General features: G+C 52.2%; 7 protein-coding genes across 7 annotated transcripts; 4 read left to right on the top strand and 3 right to left on the bottom strand.

Moving 5' to 3' along the window:
• Positions 1-62: 62 nt before the first annotated feature.
• On the top strand, positions 63-2053 carry BD324DRAFT_617413 (hypothetical protein). Its single transcript, XM_022014920.1, has 11 exons — positions 63-248; positions 310-419; positions 469-586; positions 642-739; positions 791-866; positions 915-1007; positions 1054-1110; positions 1163-1224; positions 1276-1521; positions 1575-1698; positions 1765-2053. Exons 1-11 carry the CDS (start codon positions 117-119, stop codon positions 1855-1857), a joined length of 1209 nt encoding a protein of 402 aa, XP_021872674.1. The 5' UTR covers positions 63-116; the 3' UTR covers positions 1858-2053.
• Positions 2054-2836: 783 nt separating this feature from the next.
• Positions 2837-4812, top strand: BD324DRAFT_641191 (hypothetical protein; the record flags this gene model as incomplete). The annotated part of the gene is made up of 4 exons (XM_022017404.1): positions 2837-2908; positions 3020-3771; positions 3828-3918; positions 3970-4812. 4 exons carry the CDS (start codon positions 2837-2839, stop codon positions 4810-4812), a joined length of 1758 nt encoding a protein of 585 aa, XP_021872673.1.
• Positions 4813-5093: 281 nt separating this feature from the next.
• Positions 5094-7077, top strand: BD324DRAFT_679358 (peptidase S8/S53 domain-containing protein; the record flags this gene model as incomplete). The annotated part of the gene is made up of 5 exons (XM_022019038.1): positions 5094-5412; positions 5587-5686; positions 5759-6263; positions 6317-6502; positions 6561-7077. Exons 1-5 carry the CDS (start codon positions 5200-5202, stop codon positions 7075-7077), a joined length of 1521 nt encoding a protein of 506 aa, XP_021872672.1. The 5' UTR covers positions 5094-5199.
• A 517-nt stretch (positions 7078-7594) lies between these two features.
• Positions 7595-11741, bottom strand: BD324DRAFT_648922 (Argonaute-like protein; the record flags this gene model as incomplete). Its single annotated transcript, XM_022017905.1, has 28 exons — positions 7595-7620; positions 7671-7697; positions 7745-8150; positions 8197-8281; positions 8324-8361; positions 8412-8508; positions 8549-8667; positions 8709-8741; positions 8780-8815; positions 8850-9005; positions 9043-9303; positions 9352-9376; positions 9416-9572; positions 9619-9664; positions 9717-9789; positions 9827-9849; positions 9887-9911; positions 9967-10092; positions 10128-10321; positions 10360-10404; positions 10439-10478; positions 10516-10664; positions 10718-10876; positions 10915-10954; positions 11004-11150; positions 11186-11294; positions 11572-11641; positions 11715-11741. The coding sequence occupies 28 exons, from the start codon at positions 11739-11741 to the stop codon at positions 7595-7597; spliced, it is 2739 nt and encodes a 912-aa protein (XP_021872671.1).
• A 597-nt stretch (positions 11742-12338) lies between these two features.
• BD324DRAFT_617385 (major facilitator superfamily domain-containing protein) lies at positions 12339-14467 on the bottom strand. Its single transcript, XM_022014919.1, has 7 exons — positions 14087-14467; positions 13972-14036; positions 13460-13932; positions 13378-13420; positions 13158-13322; positions 12911-13107; positions 12339-12857 (listed from the first exon to the last, which is right to left on the bottom strand). The coding sequence occupies exons 1-7, from the start codon at positions 14396-14398 to the stop codon at positions 12547-12549; spliced, it is 1566 nt and encodes a 521-aa protein (XP_021872670.1). The 5' UTR covers positions 14399-14467; the 3' UTR covers positions 12339-12546.
• Positions 14468-14980: 513 nt separating this feature from the next.
• BD324DRAFT_576992 (Ribophorin I) lies at positions 14981-16584 on the bottom strand (the record flags this gene model as incomplete). Its single annotated transcript, XM_022013229.1, has 6 exons — positions 14981-15112; positions 15157-15292; positions 15336-15737; positions 15776-16054; positions 16091-16297; positions 16328-16584. 6 exons carry the CDS (start codon positions 16582-16584, stop codon positions 14981-14983), a joined length of 1413 nt encoding a protein of 470 aa, XP_021872669.1.
• A 188-nt stretch (positions 16585-16772) lies between these two features.
• Positions 16773-19360, top strand: BD324DRAFT_655212 (hypothetical protein; the record flags this gene model as incomplete). The annotated part of the gene is made up of 12 exons (XM_022018809.1): positions 16773-17031; positions 17069-17201; positions 17275-17504; positions 17542-17665; positions 17706-18170; positions 18206-18343; positions 18381-18471; positions 18510-18611; positions 18646-18926; positions 18963-19062; positions 19101-19201; positions 19237-19360. Coding segments are annotated over exons 1-12 (2115 nt in total), but the record flags the coding sequence as incomplete, so codon positions are not given.
• Between the last annotated feature and the right edge of the window lie 15 nt (positions 19361-19375).

Raw genomic sequence — 19375 nt, 5'->3', positions numbered from 1 at the left:
ATCTCCCACGGTGGATGGATGGATCATGGTGCAAAGGGGGGTCGTGACTGCTAATTTGTTGGTGCACAGCAGCAAGCGTCGAGCAGGGTCCAAAGTGGAGCGGCGCAGAGCTCGATATGAAGCTACAGCAGTACCTTAACTCCTTCCTCGAGCCGCTGTCGGCTCAGGATACGAGACCCCTTATACGGTTGTTAGATTGCAGGAATAAGACCGCTAGGGGATTGTCAGATACTATTGGACCGATTGATGTGAGTGTGAGGGAATGGGTAGCCATGAGCCATGAGAGAGTCGAAGCTGACATTCAATCAGGATCGCCGACTCTCGAATCCTGGCTATACCCTTCCTGAGCCATGGGATGGTATAGCACTCCGACATTGCGCTTGCGTGCATGCGCTGTACACAAATGAGTATCAAGCTGCGTGAGTGGAAACGCATGATTCGCGCAACTGGGCTGAGAATCGAAGCTAGGTACGCACACCAATCAGCTCTCATTGGACTGTTCTACCGCTGGTTTCAAGACCAATCATCTTGGGTGTTACCGGTTCTCTACTTAATCTTGAGGGATCTGAGAGATCTAGCAGAACAGGTAGCTGTCGCTTTGAAGCAGCGATGCAAGGTTCAATGCTCAATGACCTGTTCAGGCCGATCAAAAGACGTACGCAGCTGAAGGCAAGATGCCAGCGCTGGAAGAATGTACGAGGACAGTCAGCAAGGCCTTCACGATGTGTGCAACAGATAGGTGAGCACATTTCAGGTAGCGAATAGGTGGCTGATCATCTCGCTCTACTAGGACATTCAAAGGCTTCGAATCACGTCGGAATGGAGTCTACCACGTAGCGTGTCTGAGCATCAAGTGTTATTTCAAGGTCAGTATCATTCCGAGGGACTTCTGAGATGGGCTCTGATCCTTCCAGGTTGGCAAGCCAAACCTCTGCAAGAATGTCATCCGGGCTGTGACATCTGACCCGAAGACACCGTCAGTTGACGAGGCTCCATTGACAGACCAAGTGAGCCTTAAGCGACTCGATCGTCCTCCCAAGCTGACTCGTCCAGGTCACATGGCATTTTTACATTGGTATGCTGGCGTTTCTCAATGGCGAGGACAAAAAGGCGAGTGGTGGATGCCTGTAATCAAAGGCTGACTGTCTGACTTTGTCTACAGGCCGATGAAGAGCTCTCATGGGCACTCGCCAATTGTCCGATAGAATCAAAACGAAATCAAGAGCATGTCTTCTCCAGTATGACCCGAGAGCATTGCGGCTGACGAACACGCAGACTCATCTTGACATATCTCATCCCATTACATCTCCTTCGAGGCTCCCTCCCTTCTCCCACCTTACTCGCGCTCCATCCCCGTCTTCAACTCCTCTTCTCACCTTTCATCAACGCCATCAGGACGGGTGACGTGAGAGAATACGATGAACGTCTGGAGTGGGCTCAACCCAGATTGGTTGGGATGAACATCTATCTCATGCTTGAGAGAGCCAGAGAAGGTTGTCTGCGAATGCTTTTCAAGAGGGCGTGAGTCGGTCCCAGACGCGTCTTGCGATCTTCCTTTTGACAAGCTCGTGCAGATGGTTGGCGAGTGACAAGTCGACACGGATACCCATTTCAACATTTCAGATCGCCCTGCGATTACATCGGATAGATGTTCATTCTGATGAAGTCGAGTGTATGGTCGCCAATATGATATACAGGGTAAGTTTTGGGGGGGTTACATCGAAAAAACGACGACTGCATGCTGATCATCATGGCTCCGCTCAGGGCTTCATCAAGGGATACATCTCACATGAAAAGCAAATGGTGGTACTCGCAAAGACCAATCCATTTCCACGCCTGGAGACTTTGCCACGGTAAAACCTGCCACAACCCTTTATCAAACTGCATGACGTGTCAATTATATCACCCGTGCGGAATCTTTCCATCGGTGCCTCGGGCCCGAATTTTTTCCCCCTTAAAAACAAGCACAAAACGCTTTCGCAAGCGTCTCGGCGGGGGATTGATATTGGGCGATGCAAGAGCAGCAAGGCTTGTCAGAGCAAGAGCGTGGATGCATACATAGTGTCCACATTCACATCATCATCCACAAGAACACACCTTTTTGCAACTTGACCTATCACTGCCGCAACTTGACCTATCACTGCGAATTCAAAAGCAAGACACAGAAAGAGGTCTCAACGATAGCTGGACCAGATCGCGAGATCAATTTAAACCCAGATCTAGCTAGCTACCCGTGCCGAACGAACGACAGCAAATCGTCTGATTATACATTTTATCCCCCCCCCCCCCCCATTGAGGATTCCATCTCTTTCACCATTGTACATCCACGCAACGGGGTTCCAACAAGACCATCAGTATACATCAGCCATCCGGACACGGGATCAGTGCATAGACTGCCTGGTCACTCCTTTCACTGCGTTCACATTACCCAGTGGCAAACGAGAAAGTCACCCTCGGCCATCTCGCCCGTCGTCTCATTCTTATCGCAACTGAACCCTGCCTCCTGCCCCCTTCAATGAGCGCCATCTCACCCTCTTTCACCGAATCCTCCTCCGCGACTGCTTTCAACCCTTCCAACCCGTTCGAGACGCAAGGAGAATTCAATATGGATAAGATCCAGGACTTCACCGATATCTTCAACCTGCTCGAATCCGAGTCGGTAAGTGGTTCTGCATATCCACCGGACTCGAGTCTGATTTCTTCGCATCAGAACCTGAGCCAAAGTCATTCTCCCAATACCATGTCGCCGAACCACACACCTTCACCCATGGGTGGCTTTGGATCTCCTGCCGTGGCTTTGTCCCCCACTTCGGACCTGATCAACTTTGGATTCAACATGAACCAATACCATACATTCGCAAAGGCGACTTCGGCACCCGCCGAGGACTTCACCATCAAACAAGAGCCCGTGGAGTTTGGATTCAACATGCAAGCTTCTTCCAGCGGCAGTATGAGTCAAAGCCAAAGCCCACCCGTCCTCGCACCTCAACCTTTGAACATGTCAGTGCCTGTTTCTCAGGCGCCACCTGCTGCTCTCGTTCAGGCCCCAGCTCCTGCCCCAGGTGATTTCCTGGGACTCCCAGCCGACCAACAGCTGGCTCTACAGCAATTGCTCGACAACCTGATTACATACCAGAACCAATTCGGTGTTGACATGACCGACACGGCCCAGGCGCCAGTCAACAATGGCAGCAATGCCATGACTGACATGGAGACCCTCAGTGGAACGGTCCAACCCTCCATGGTCTTCCATTCACCCGTCGTCACCGCTCCTTCCGTTCCTTCTACATCCTCCGCAACGAGCTCGTCCGTGAGCCCGGTCAACCTCAAGCAATCGCCGGCTCCAAGCGAAGATGAACTCATCGCGCTCGATCCCCTCTCCCCGCCCGTCCGAAAGAATCGACAGGCATCCACCGGATCTATGTCAGAAGACCTCGACGCGAAGATTGATTCTTTGGTCCCTCTTCCCACCATTTTCTCTGCGGGTCGAGGCAAAGGAGGAAAGAAGGGTGGAGGATTGTCATCCGTTGTACGAGGCGATGACGAAGAGGTCGACGACGATGACAGTTGGAGACCATCCCCTGAAGAGTACAAAAAACTCAGCAGTAAGGAGAAGAGACAGCTTCGAAACAAGCTCAGCGCAAGAGCTTTCCGAACGAGGCGAAAGGATTACATCGGAACGCTCGAGGCGCACATCAAAGACAGAGATACTGTCATTGACGCCATTCGATCCGAGTTGGTCAGCTCCAGAGTTGAGAACCAGGATTTGAGGTGTGTTGTCTTTATGCTTTCGCGAATCGTGTTGACGAATCCCTTGTCATCATCAGGCGTGAACTAGAAGCTTTGAAAAAGAGCACCATGTCCATCCTTCATCCCGAAAGTGCTTCGTCGTCGTCTGCTTCGAGAGCACCTGCTCCTGTGCCTTCTCAATTCTTACACAACTTTGCCATGCCAGCTTCTCTGCCTGAGTTGGGCATGCCTGAATCTGGTCCTTCCAGACCCCGCGCAAATGCCACGCAACCTCAACCCAAATTCAACACGCGCAAAGACTTGGCGTCGACCTCGCTCGACACTACCAAAGCATTCTGGGGCGGGAATCCCGACTTCTTCAACAGCGCCAACAGTGGAAGCACCATCTGTCACACCATGCTCACACCGGATTTCGTCCTGCCAAAGACGGAAGAGACGACACCCCTCAAATCGATTCACGACCTTCCACGGATCAACCTCAATCCACGTCTCAACGAGACTCCAGAACCTCTCAAGCGTGTTTCCCCAGCTCGTTCACCACTGCCACCGGCGCTCGCCAAGGACGATCTCAACGGTACATTTGCCGAATGGTCCGAGTCCAATCATTTCAACCTCCGCACAATGGATTCATACAGGATGCAGATTTGGAGTCGTCTCGCTCGAGAAGCAGCCGCGGAAAAGACATCTATCCCGGTGGACATCCGTCCGAAATTCTACACCGAATCATCATCGACCGCTGCCGCCGCTCTCGCCGCTCATGCCACCAATCACGTCACATCCAAATTGGCATCTTCATTCTGGTCTGCTTTCACTCGACCTGGGTCAAGCAAATCGCTTGATACGGACAAACTCGCAGCGGTCGTCACTGGGAGGTCTAAACTCGCCGTGGTTCCGTCCAAGGACACGGATCACACAGATGATCTGGTCGCTTCGCTCAGTGGACTTAAACTTCAAACTGGATTGAATGGTTCAGAAGGAGTCGGATTGAGGACAAGGGAGAACCCGTTGACAATGATTAGCAATTTTGTATTTAAACTTTCCAATCCAATGACTGGGGCTTGAAGTTTCCCCCCTCCCTTCTGTAGATGGTAGGTATACTCTGAAGGCCGTATTTGCCTCCTATAAACACTTTTGTATTTGTCTGGTCGACCTGTCTTTGGGGATGAATAAAGATGCTATGCCTCATGCGACATCACATTAGATCTATGCATGTCCCGCCACATGACGATGCGGGGGACCAGCGGTCATCGCCGGTTTGATTTCCGGAAATGGTAATTTTGTACCAGAGCCGGGAATGGCGCGAACGACGCATCACCCCCTTTATATCATTATCTCTCCCTTCTTGCCCTTGTCTTCTTTCATTCGTTCATCTATCCTCACTTCAGCGACGAGTCAACATCCACCTCTCACTCGCAACAACAGCTTGGCATATTCAGACATCACATCACCATGCGTCTCAACGCAGCTACCCTCTCTCTCCTCTCCAGCATTGGGATCGTGCTGGCCACGCCCATTGCCACCGAATCGGATGCTCATCTCGCACCCTTATCTCACGCTGGGGATCACATTGATGATTCTTACATTGTAGTGTTCAAGAAGGGGATTGACAAAAGTCAGATCGCCCTCCATCTCACTGCTATTGAAGGATTCCATCTCGCAGACGTGAGTGTCGCTCGATCACACGCGCGATAAGTCATCGCTGCAAGCGCAGTCCTGGGTCGGGCCGGAGCAAGTGCGGCGGCAATCTAATGAATGACCAATCGGGTCGCCGCTCGTCCGTCTGGCCCGAGTGTTTCAAAACACCCTTGATCTCATGGACTGACTCTGATTCTTCAGCCCATCTTCACTTTCGCATCGGATGGATCGCTGGTCGACGAAGGCGGCATCAAGCATGTCTACGGTACCGATGAAGCTGCCTTCGACTACTTTGGCTATGGTGAGTCGTCTTGTCGCGTCCAAACCCAGGACAGGATCAGCTGACTCTGAAATCTTTTTCTTCCTCTTTCAGCCGGTACATTCAGTAACAACACCCTGTACTCTATCCGATCCGCACCAGAGGTAGCCTATGTCGAGAGAGACCAGGTCATGCACACCCTCGAGATGCCTCACGGGGTGGATGAACCATTCGCCAAGGGATCTCCCTCTTCCCCTGACGGCATCGTCACCGCTTTATCGGCTCCTTGGGGTCTCGCTCGAATCTCTCATCGAGCTCGATTGCATCTATCGACTTTCACAAAGTACGCTTATGATCCCGCTGGTGGAGAAGGCGTCACGGCGTACGTCATTGATACAGGTATCAATGTCGACCATGTCGAATTCGAAGGTCGAGCTCGATGGGGAAAGACTATCCCCCAGAACGATGTGGACAAGGACGGAAACGGTCATGGAACTCACTGTGCCGGAACCATTGCCAGTCGAAAGTACGGTGTTGCCAAGGCTGCCGAGGTCGTCGCTGTCAAGGTCCTCGGATCGAACGGTAGTGGAAGTATGAGCGATGTCGTCGCTGGTGTCGTGTGAGTTGGACAACTCTAGCTATGGTCGAGCGATCTGACTTGATTGACGCCAGTTGGGCCGCCGAGCAAGCTGCCAAGGCTCAGAAGGCTGCCGATGCCGAAGTCGCTGCTACCGGGAAGACCAAGCACAAGGGATCAGTCGCCAACATGTCGTTGGGAGGAGGCAAGGCCAAGTCTCTTGATGATGCCGTCGACGCCGCCGTTGCCGCCGGTCTCCACTTTGCCGTCGCTGCTGGAAAGTGAGTCAAAAGCCTGCTCGTGATGAAGGAGCTTGAGCACTCACTGACGGTATTACAGCGATAACAAGGACGCCTGCAACTACTCGCCTGCGGCCGCTGTCAATGCCGTCACCGTCGGAGCTTCTACCTTGGGCGACGAACGAGCCTACTTCTCTAACCACGGCAAATGTGTTGACATCTTCGCTCCTGGACTCAACATCTTGTCCACTTGGACCGGCGGAAACACCACTAGCAACACTATCAGTGGAACCTCGATGGCTTCCCCTCACATTTGTGGACTCTTGGCTTATCTTTTGTCCATTCACCCCAGTGTCACCTTCTCCCTCGCCGATGTGGACTCTCAAGACTCGTCCTCTATCTACACTTCCGCCTACTCACTCCTTCCTAAGCTTTTCCAGGCTGTCCTTCCCGCGCCTACTCTCAACGTCGCTCCAATCCCCAAGAACGGCACTCTTACACCCAAGCAGTTGAAGAAGGCCCTCATCGCCCTTGCGTCTCCAGGCATGTTGACCGACTTGCCAGCGGGAACTCCTAACCTCCTCGCTTTCAACAACGCCACCTACTCTGAGAAGTAGACCACGGCGACAGCTGGGATGAGGCAGAGCCAGGATGTCTGAAAGGGATGAGAAGTCGGCAGAGCAGCTCAGGTTGAGTGGTCCACCGATATCCTTCCTCACTCGCATTTAACCCCTATGTCCTTTTCAACCCCTTGTCTTCTCGAAAGAAAGCTTGTACGTTAGTGAATCAAAGCATGTATCAGGCATCATTACAATCTACGCAGGCCGATATCAGTTTCCATACGACGCTGATGCATGGTACACAAGGACTGCACCAGTCCCGATTCTGTCGACGATATTGTGGGGTAGACCAAAAAAAAAGGATGAGGAGAATCACCGACCGTCAGACTCTCGTCAAAGAGAAGAGTTGAGCGATGTCGGCGGAGCGAATGGGACGGTAAAGAACAGAGACGGAGGCTGGACGAATGTCTTTTTTTTTGGGTGGAAGCTCGAGGGAGCTCGATGTGTCAAAAACGAGACGCAATACGGAAGCGAAGGAGCGAGGAATGGGTAGTCCAAGTTGCGAGCCGTCTGGTCATATGTACCAGGCAACCGAATTGACTACAGCGGCGTCAGTGTGATTTTTACTGCTGGCAAAAGACGCAGCTCACAGGCTTGGTTGTCCTCCAGACGCTTCTCTGCAGCAGAATCAGCTCACACCCCATAGCGATCCTCTCATACTCACTGAGTCGCAACTCGTCGAAGTCCGACCTGTTATTCGCGCCCGAATCAGACGACACAATCGTTGCCGAGTCGGATGTATCATCCTTGTACACAATGTCTCGTGCCTTGCCCGCGATGATGTCCGCGTAATAGGCAACGGGAACAAGGGAGACAGCTCGTGTGGCTCGAGCATAAGTGTAACACAACGAGTTGCACAGATTTTGGAGCTTGTCGGCAGAGAAACCGTTCTCGTCGGCTACACAGATATAGTGAGTAGGCTTTGCCGTACCTTGGAGGCCTGCGTGGGCTTGAGGGTAGAAATCGAAGGCGAAAGGGTGGGTGCAGCCGGAGTCGACCACTGTACCCGCAGGGAGATTGCCACTTCGGTCCTGCTCCTTGGGATCCGTTGCAAAGAATCGCATGGAGTGCTAGTGATGGTCACGAAAATGCCTCGCTAGGAGTGAGTGTACTCACGCGCTTGGCGCACACGATGAATGTGATCTTTGGCTTGTATCCCTGGAATCGAGAAGCTGCCTCTTTAATCTTGGACAACTCGTAACTGCATCCAGGTCAGTTTTGATGTCACTGCAAATAGGCTTACCGAACACAGTGCCCATATTGGCCTTCCGAGACACCGTCCTGGGAGCAGAAGATTTAGCGGAAAACACATCCAGACATGTTCAACCCACTCGGAACAATATAATCTTAGCTGGCAATTGCTTGGTATTCTGCTGGAATGTGGTCAAGTGTCGATGCACCATATTGGCAAGGTCTTGAATGATCTCCCTGAGGCGAGAGTCAGCTCCCCACAGCAACCAGACCTCACACTCTGCCTTCCTGCAATCGCAGCGAAGATGCAAATTTGACGTTGTCTCCGTTGACCGCTGCGACGGTAACGGCAATTGACGGCTGAATCGGTCCCCGTCCTGCAGGCGGATGAGAGACCTAGTTGACATGAGCACAAAGAAGGGTCGAGAGCAACTTACGTCGGCGCCAATCAGCATGGTAGTCTTGTCCAGCTGAAAATCAGACTCGGGTCGTGAAAATGTGAACTCACTCCGCTGTTAGGAACTTCATGCGTGACACCGCCAAGCTACAAGTCAGCTTCAATGATGGCGACAGCATACCTTCGCGTGGATTTTCATCGAGACATTGCCCAGATACTGGTCCAGCCCTCGGTCGCTCGTGATCTTGGTCCCTTGGAGGCATTGAGTTACTAGAGGCCTGACAAGACCTTCGGCGGCGACAGACTTGACAGTCGAGTACATGATGCCATCTTTTCGCTGGATCGTCAGCGCGGCTAATTGGCGATTTACTCACGGGAAGAATGACGATGAGCAATTGGGGATCCGTCTGATTATTCTTCTTGTAGATCTCCTTGGCCAACTCGCTCATCACGGGCTTGATGCCGACGTCAGGGTCGTAGTGCTTCAGAATGGGCCTGGGATCGTCGACTGGACAGCCGCTGGCTTTGAGGACATTGACCAATTGGTTGCAGAATTGCTGCATGACACCGAGGTTCACATTGTTGTCGAAGGACAAGATACCCCACGCCTTGAGAGGCGTTCCGGGACGAGCGAACTACGAGCATCATTAGAAAGGAGGGGTGGTTGTCGTGCAGCGACTCACCTTCATACCTTTCAGATTCCACGATCTGTCCAAAGTCAGCTGGGGGTTCAGAATTTGTGCTTACCCGAACTGTGTTCGCGCAGTCTTGTTGGCGCCGTAGGTGACAGCAGGAGGGGCCAGAACTCTGGCGTTGACCCTCATCATTTCGGTACGGACTTCCAGTCCCCACGCTTTGACCTTAGGGAGATTCTGGTAGTTCAGTTCGCGTCGCCAATTGTTGACTGCATGACAAGTCAGCAGTTCTCGTCTTCAGGCCAGAAGGCATACTCATAGCCAGCCTCTCGGGTGGTCGCTTGGCGGCAATCTTGATCATCTAGTCCCAAGGTCAACGACCACATACCGCAGGCGCATCGATGGGATCTCACGTCAGCCGTTTGTTCAGCAGCCAGGGCGCTGAAGGGGATGGAATTGAATTCGACCAGGTTTGCGCATTCCATGCTGTAGGGTCAGATAACTCCACGCGGGAGGAGCTCACGGGAGGTAATTCTTTTTGCCAAACTGTGTCTATCAATGGGTGATCGCACCAAATACTCACCGAAACGCAAGGAAGCCTTGGGAATCTGACAGTGTAATTATATTGCCCTATGTATCAGTAAAATCAGTATCTTAGCTCACTCTTCATCTATGCAACAATCGTGACCATCTCGTCTCTTCCGCCATCCCTGCCATCTAGCAAAAACTTTGAGCTCGGATGCATTCTGAGTAGTGAGGCCTCGCATGGTGTAGATCCGGCTCGATTGACTGCATTTCAGCTAGAAACCGTGGGGACCGCTCACCGATGATTGACCTTGAACTTGGCCATTCGCAAAACCTCGTTGAGCCTCTTGAGCTGGCTCCTGGAAACCTCCTGGATCGCTGGGCCAGGACCGCCTCCTCGACCACCACCAACCCCCCCGCGACCACCCCCTCGACCCCCACGGCCGCCACGGCCGCCACCACCGCCTCGACCGACCATCTTGTTCATGACGTCCTGTACCTTCAGGTTCATGTCCAGCAAAGACAACTCACAACAAGATTACCCGCCTCAACGAATGCCGAGTACGCCGTGTCAAGCTGCTATTAGCTGTCACAAGATAGAGCTGCTTACTTGGATAGCTGGAAGGCCTGATGCAGTCCAACGGAAGGATCTGATCGTCAGCATTTGGCAGGACATCGTAAGCTCACTGAAGAAAACCGTTGTACACAACACCGCCTTGCGAGATCTGAGACGGTTCTCGAGTTGTGAAGAAACGGCGACCTTGGGCCCCAACTGCCTTGAAGCGGTTGGTGGGGTCCTGTCGGAAGAGCACGTTCATCGCTTGGATGGCGACCAGCTGAGCATGGAGGGTGAGCAACAGCCTCACCACTCGTCACGAGGGGAACAAACCATGATTTCCTTGGTCTGCTCGGTCTGCCTGTTACCCTTGCAAAAGTCTTCAACCGTGTTGAGGTCAATGACATTGGCTCGAGTAATGACGATTTTGAAACGGCGGCGTGCATCATCTTCATTTCCGCCATCCTCTTTGAGAGTGATTGTGGTCTCCCACTACATGCGTCAGGTCATATGATGCGGGTAATACTCACAGGGTCTGAAGGTAGCTCGAAAGGTGAGTACATGTTTTTGCTGCGTCACGTCAGCTAGTACCAAGGTGGGTGACGGCAGATCGACTTACACCATGTCGTAAGCTCCAGCACGAAGGGCCTTTTGAACATCGGGCGAGCACTCAGCCAAGAGCTGGTTCCAGATAGCCCAGAGCAGGATTCGGGGCTTCTTCTGATTGGCGACCTTGACTACGGGGTTGATTTCGACATCGTAATGGCTCGAATTCAGCTTTCGAGCGATTAGTCGGCTCACTAGACAGCGTTCGCCTCTTTGCCTTGATTCTTGAATCTAGCAGAGAACATGTTGGCGAAGACTTCAATTCTTCGACCAGAGGTACCGAAGCCTGGTCTCCGATGGTATTCTGTGTACAATCATCGATCATTGGTAAGTCGCAGGACAAGTGAGGAGATGAAGCCATGAACGAGTGAAGGTGGGAGGGAGGTGGACGATATGGCATGCGGGCAGAGATTTCATAGAGAACGGCAACTAGCGTCAGCATCTGCCTCTTAAGAGAGCTCAACGCAAGCAAAGATACATGGATACGAGCTGGGGAAAAGCAGCTGGCCGCTTCTCGTGGGGGAGCTCGGATCTCGGGCAGAGCGAGGCGGGCCGGGAAACACATTGGCAGGATCACTCACCATCCAAAGCTTCGTCCAGTTTCATGCTCGCAAAGAGGTTCTCGAAACCAATGCCTTGATCGCCCCGGGCCTGGATGACGGTCAGCTGTATCATGCGTTGCGCACGGTCTCCAGGGAAGTTGGACATTGTGGTGTTGACTTACGATTTCGGAGCCTTTAGGGGGCGCCATCTTGAATTGCTCTGCGGTCTGATGTCCGTCAATGAAGTTCCAAGAGAGTCTGCAGCTCGAACGAACGATGCCAAATGCCGCTGACGACGTTGACGAGGGTTTGAGGGGTCGAGTTGAGAGGACTCACGAGAAGCTTTAAATGGTGGTCGTTTTGCTTTTGGGGCGTGGGGAAGAGAGAGAGTACGGGGAGGGTGCCAGATTCTGTATTTGATGATCACTGACGAGTGATGATCAAGTACAGAAGACAGGCCACGATAATGTAGAGGATGTGGGTGATGATTAGAGAAAGAAAGACTGTTCAACTTCACCGGCAAGATTGAATATCCAGGAGACCAAGCGGAATCAAACTGAAACGAGGCGTTGGTCCCTGATCATTCAACGCAGTGGCACATGGACATTCGTGGCACGAGATCAGCTGGTGATATGTAGGGTGCCGAGCTCGACCTGCGCTGCGACGAAACCTTAGTACGACCGATCTTTGGTAGGCGGCCCACCTGCTGTGGTCTGCTTGAGCCCGGCCTGACTGCTATACAACACGTATGAAGCTGATCCGAACTCGGGCGAGATTCACTCCTGGAGTTTTTCTATGTGACAGTATGTACATAGAACACAGGACAAGCCTCAAGCGTCCAGCTATCATTCCAGTGTCTCTGCGAAATGCTTTCCGATCTGAGGAGGTGGATACTTTCGAGTACCCTTTTTCATAAAAAGCTGTCTACAATTCTCCAGCCCTTGGTAGCAATGCGCAAAGCATACAATCACCTGTATCTCTCATCTATGTACTTCAACCGCCCATGTTTCTTTCTCAAGCTTTTGACTCGATGTCGCGGTGTTCATGGTCATGAATATCCTCTTGAGCTTTTCGTTCAATGTGGACAAGATCGGCAGTCGCAGCCTTTCCGGATCCGCTCTGTGTAGCAACGGCGGCAGATTCGAAGTGACTTCCATCGGCCTCGGGTCCAAAGAAGACGCAAATAAGCATCCAGGCCATGACAGCTCCAATGAGGATTGACTGGATTTTGCCGTAATCGGCGACCTCCTTGCCTCTGACAATGATCCTGAGCCTGCTTCCAGCGTCGGCTTCGATCTGAGCAGCAGCGGATGAAGCAGCGTTACCTTGATCAAGTCAGCCAAATGGAAAGGAAAGTGAGAGTAATACGGCGACTCACCGAGCTGGTAGGCGAGACCGGCGAACGAAGCTCTGAAGGCAGGAGGTGAAACTTCTCCGAGGTAGATTGGGACAATCCCCCAAGCGCCTTGAACACCACTCTGAACGAAGAAACCACCAGCGGCAAGTCCTCCAAAGTTGTTTGGCAGGGTCCAGAGAGGGATCCAGCAGGCTGTGTAGAGGACGCAGATAATGATACTGAGACTAAAGTCAGCTCCTCTTCGCTCTGTGTGGGAAGGAAGGCTCACGCAAGTCGTCGACCGGTGTACTGAGACACATATCCGGCGATGGATCCTCCTGCAATGGCACCGCAGTTGGCGATAATGGTTGCCTTTGAGGAAAGAGCGCTGGAAAGTCCCTTTGTGGTCTGCAAGTACTTTGGGTAGAGATCCTGAGAGCCATGGGAGAAGAAGCTGACAAAATGTCAGCTCACGGCCGTGCATCATAGACGAATCAGAAAATGCTCACTTGAATCCGGTCATCATGCAGATAGCCCAGATAGCACGAACCCCTATCTTGTCAGCCCAGATCACCCAATGTCATCACTCACAGTTGGTTTTAAGCATGGAGACGACTTCCTTCATGAACATCTTTGACTTCTGAGAGGTGTTCTGGCCAGCTGCTCGGGATTCTTCTCTGGCAAGGATGTATTGCCTGGACTCTGGAATGCAAGCTCGAACGATAGCAGCTGCAACGGAAAATCCAGCGCCAATGAAGTAGAGCTCTCGCCAGGTGCCTCCTTCCTTGTCGACGACTCCAAGGTTAATGACGGCTGCAATCAGATATCCGGCCGAGTAACCTTGCTGCAAGATTCCTGAGCAGATTCCTCGAGCGGCGACAGGGACGTTCTCGAGTGCGGTGGCGGCTGCTTGACCCCAGATACCTCCCATGGCGATACCGAAAAGGGCTCTGACAGCGAGGAACTCCTGGTATGTGTTGCAGAATCCGGATCCAAGCTCAAATACGGCGATGAGAAGCAGATTACAGACCAAGACCCATTTCCGTCCGAATCGGTCAGCGAGTCTAGAATGTCAATCGCACATCGGAGTGGAGGGAACTTACACTCCGAAGATCAGAGCACCGACAGACCGGAACAGAAGCGTCAAAGTGATAGCAGTGGTGATTTTCTGCGGAGATGGATCAGCCCACAATGAACGCCCAGCATCAACGGGCCCACCTTGGTATCCACGCCGAATTGCTTGCCGAGCTTGTCGACGGTCAATGAGACGGCGAAAAAATCGTAACCGTCACATGTCCATGCAAACCAACCGGAAAAGAAGTACAACCATCCCATAGGTCCGACCATGGCCAGGAGCTTGAAGGGGTTCTTGGTCGTCTCTTCCGACGCATAGACAGGGTTATGGGACCATGAGGGGATACACGCCCTAAGGAACGACTTGTTGCCCCTCTCAGCATGCCAAGTGGCAAGTTGAGATGAAGCCGAAGCAGTCTGGATGTGACCCTGAGGGTACTCGTCGTGAGTAGACATGTTTTACGGGTTGATCAGTGGCAGAGCTGCTCCAACCTAAACGTGAGAGGATGGGGGAGATGAACGCGTTGGCCCAAGAACCCAAATCAGTTTACTAGCTTTTATACAACTTTTTCCCCAGTTTGTCAAATCCGGTGAGTGAACGTTTTCAGTCACCCGACCTGCCCCGTGATATGCGGGGCCAATAATGATCGATATATCCTTGGATCCTGCGCCCTGTAGAAAGTTGCATTCGCACTAACCTGGTGCATGACGTTGCTACCTTTTTTCGAATTCAGAGCACGCGAGGGCTGCTAGGATTTTCGAATGTCGGGGCAACCCGGGGCACTGATAGGTCTTCTGGATCTCTCGCCCTCAGCATGTAGCAGCAAGAGAGGAAGACAGTGCTCCTCCCACTTGCCCCTTCTGTCGTACTGTGAGCTTGATTTTCGAATCTTGAGTTATTTTTAACTTTTGCCAACCCCACATCGATCAAACGCCGAAGGAACCGAGTCAGGTGTGGGGCACTCGGTTTTACACGGGCCAATAGAATGGCGAGACTGATGCATTTTTCGTTCAGATGCTGCCCTTTCTAATAAACTTCTACGCAGTCTTTTTATCCAGACTGTAGTCTACGCGGCGCAACCCGAAGCCAAGGATGAAAAGTCCGCCAATCACGGCAGCCACGGTGAGGGGCTTTTGTAGTTGGGCCCCGGATGAATAGGTATAGGTTACCTACGGAACACCGTTAGTATCTGGTCGAAAGGTGCACAACTCACATAGACTGTCTGTGCGTGGTTCTCCGTACAGAGAGATTTGCGGAGAGTTATGGCGGGACGACCTGTCGAATCGAGGTATGTCTTGTGTGTCCATCGGGAAATGTCAGCAGGGAAGGGAGCAAACACTTCAATGTTGCTGCGCAAAGAATCAGCAAGCCGTCCCGCTACTTCTCACTCACGTCGCTCCTTCTGGCAAAATGATGTTCATCTCGGCATCTTCGACCAACAAGTCCTGCCAGCTAGTCATGAATGGTACACCGAGGACTTTTCTGCTGCCATCGCTTTTAAGCACATCCTCAAGGGGCATATCGTAACCCATGGTGAAGCTGTAATTCCATCCTCCGAGCAGAGGATATCTCGGCTTGAGCTCCAGGACACTGTCAACGGCTCGAGACTTGGGTCTCTTCGAACTCGTTCCAGGGCGGAAATGCGACCATGAAACGTTGCCAATGGTGTCGTAGTAGTAAGCAGAATGAGCACTGGCCGGGAGACGAAGCGAGAACTCCTTGAAAATCTGGGCGGGGCTGGCAGCATGGAATCGCGACTGCATATGTGCTAATCGGTTAAAGTGACCCTTGAGTCTGGCAGATCAGCCATGGTTTGAAAAAGCTCGACTCACTTGGGTCCATTGTTGACGAGATTCATCTCATCTTGAATGTTTAGATTGCCCCCCCAATGACTGACTTCGGCGGATCTCTTGAGTGTCTTCAAACCCACAACAGGCTCTCGCGTTTCGTAATGTACATTGAAAGGCTGTCGAGGAACATCTCCTCCCAATGTGGCGGGCAGAGAGGTAAAAGGTCCAAGAGTCACGGTCGAAGAAGCTTTGGTGACGGTGTTGTCACGAGCATAAGTGCTGGAAACAGATCCATGCGAGAGGATGTTCGCGGTGGGTGATCTGTCTTTAGCGGTCTCCAGAGACGTTCCAGCTCACCTGATCTTAATTCGCTCCACATCGGTTAGGTACCAACTATCGACATAGGTAGAGTTCGTAGTCCATCTAAGGTATTGAGGGTCCGATTGCTCGATGACTTTTGGCAGCGGCTCGATGGTGTGAGCAAGAAGCTGCAGCAGAGCGATCGTGGTGGTCTCGTCCTTCTTCAATCGACCGAGGTCAATCTGCACTGTCGAAGGACTACAGCTTAGCCATGAGATAGATGCTATAACTCACTCTGACGTCGGCAGAGTCACGTCCAATACTTTACCTCCCGCTGTCACCTCCCAGAAAGCTGGGACAGCATCTCCCTCTCCCGCCAGAGCCAAATGATACGCTCCTGGCGAGTCTACCAATGCCTTGACACTAAACTGCGTTGAGACTCGAGCAATGGCGCCTCCGAGCTCGACAGTCCGGGAAATGGCCGTATTGACATAGTCAGCTGGTGGAGCCGCAGCCGCCGCAAATGGCAACAGCAGTGACAGGAGGAGCATATCCGGGGTTTCGACTGGCCAGACGCTTCTATCGGCAAGGCTTTCGCAGGATCTCGACAAATGATCCGACAGTTGAAGCATCCAACGTGACAGTCCGGCCTTATCAACTGCAATATCTATGTCCACGTCATTGTTGATTTTAGACACGCGATCGAGCAATAATGTTGCGAGATGCTGATTTTGTAACTGTGTAGCTGTCTTCCAGCCGCTATCATGCAAGATGGACAGCGATGACATTGCAATCGATCCCGATCTACTGAGAGAGGGAAGAGACGAGTCAGATGATGTCGATACATCGTCGTCCGAGGAGGAGCTGGAAGAGTCGAGTGGATTAGAGGACAATGATGCAGATGATGCGTACATTGACGACGACGACGACGAGGAGGAGGAGGAGGAGGAGGAGGCGGCGGCATCGGCACGTCCTGTGGAGGAGGATGCGATCTTCAAGTGAGTAGATCAAAGGGGTCCTGACTGACTATTTAAGTCGACTTACTGGGCTCATGACACAAGAAGGGGGCCAGACTATGAGCTTGGAGGATCAGATGATCTTGGCGGAGACGGAGGAGATGGAGGAAGAGCTACCGAGGACGAGATCACGGAAACGAGGTAACAATAGAGTGAGTTTAGCTGGAGAATCCGAGCTAATCAACCAAGGCACGACCTCAGCATAAGCCATCTCATGATGTCCAGCGGCTCTTGGGCCAAGCCAATATGGCTTACGTCCAGGGCGAATCCCAACATGCCATTGACCTGTTCTTTGAGGCAATTCGATATGACCCCTATGTCATCTCCGCTTGGACGACTCTCGCAGCTATTTACAGTGAGATTGGGAACGTAGAAGCAGCGAGAAGCATGAGGTTCTTCGCGGCACACGTGGAAGACGATGCTGGAACATGGCGAGAGCTCGCTCAGGAATTCAAGTGCGTTGAGTATTTCAATCAAGGCTGATCAGTCAAGGGAACTCGGTCAGCTCGGTCAAAGTGTACATTGTCTTCGCAAAGCGTTGAGGAAGGAACCCGACGATGTATCCATGCTGTTCGAGCTCGCCAATATCTACAGACAACAAGGACATGCGTCGAAAGTGTGCTGAGCAGTGTTGACCATCTGCTGACTTTGTTCAGGCTGCAGACATGTTCAACCGTTTGATCAAGTCGCACAAACCGGCAGGAACCGATTTCACCTTTCTATCTCAGCTCCATTCAACACTTGTGTCCCTCAATGCGACTGACATCGCGGCTTCGGCGTACAGGGTTGCGTTTGACTACCACCTTTCCAAGTTGACTCCGCAGAGTCCTTCGAGCACTTTGAATCTCGAACATATAGGCAGCCTCACGGACGATCTCCTCCTACTGGACGAACTTGAGGAGGCTCTCGGCGTTATTCGACGAGGGCAGCGGTGGCTTCAAGGGAGGCAAGATGAGATACATTGGGATTCCATAGAAGATGATAGGGAATACGATCCACCCGGAACGAAGCGGGGAGAGGATGTCGAGGAATTCTTGTCGGAGGGTCACCCATTAGATACAGGCTTGAGGCATCGTCTTGCGCTTGTTCGTCTTAGGCTTGGCGATGATGAGGAGGCGATGGTGAGAGCCTTTGAGAAAAGTAAGCTGACACTCAGATTCACGTTGACGAGATCCTCTCATTGGATGTCGTACAATATTCCGACCTGTTCATGGATCTGGGCAACGCAATGATAAAACGAGAGATGTGGGAAAAGGCTCTCGAATGCTTTGCGACCATTCAAGAGTGCGAGACTGTGAGCGTCCCATCTAGTCCTGAGTGCTTAATCTCAGATTCCCGACTCGTCGGCTCTGATCTATGCCATTGGTATCTGCCATCAAGGTCTGAAAGAGTATCCGGGCGCTCTTGAGGCCTTTCAATGGGGTGAGCGACGACCATTGTACTTTTCGCTGACATCTTAGTCGCCACTGAAGACGAGGAGAATCTGGAGGCGCGTGTCAGAATGGCCAATGTGCTCGACGAGCTTGGTCGCAAAGCCGAGGCTTTGGAAGTCATCACTGAGGGTGAGTGAGCGCGACTTGCTAGTCTAATAGCCAGTCATCAAAGCTCGGGCGGCAACGCACCGCGATGCTGGTCGGCCTCCCAAAGGCCGGTCCAAGGTCATGAGCAAATCTGAAAAAGTCGGTCAACGTAAACTTACCAAGAGAGTGTTGGAAGAGCAAATGAAGACTACGATGCAGAGTCTGTGGGAAGATGTCCAAGCTGCTGAAGAGGGTATAGCGAATGGCGATCTCCAAGCGCTTGATAGATTCATCGATGCTGCTGGGACGATGGTGGAAAACTTTAGGCTGGCGAAGGCGAACTTTAACAAAACGAGGGTGAGTGCAGACTGAGGCTGGCGGCTGAATCTCCAGGGTGTGACCAGAATCGCCAAATCTGCCAAGCGACCGAAGACGAATGATCTGACCAGTGAAGCTCTGGCCCTTCAGGATCGACTAGAGCGAGCAATGGGATGTGAGTATGACAACAGGACTGCGGGCTAAGTTTGATAGTCGAGGATGAGCAAGAGGAGGCTACTTCGAAATATGTCGTGGTTCGTCAAACATCTTTCTACGGGCTCGATTGCGAAGAATGGCTCAGTCTTGTGGTCAAGGTGAGAGCATAGGGAAGAACACGGCTGACTTGTAGTACTGCTGCGTCTTAATGGTCAAGAATGAGGAGGATGTCGCCCTTGACATCCTCGAGCATGTCATCTGGTCTGGGCTATTCAACAACCGAAGATCAGAGGTCGTCCTCCGCATGACCATCATCAGTGAGCGGCAAGGTT

The sequence above is a fragment of the Kockovaella imperatae genome (genome assembly GCF_002102565.1).
Source record: "Kockovaella imperatae strain NRRL Y-17943 chromosome Unknown BD324scaffold_3, whole genome shotgun sequence".
Taxonomy (NCBI): Eukaryota; Fungi; Basidiomycota; class Tremellomycetes; order Tremellales; family Cuniculitremaceae; genus Kockovaella; species Kockovaella imperatae.
Note: the sequence above shows the minus strand (reverse complement) of the source record. Positions and strands in the feature narration are given on the sequence as shown.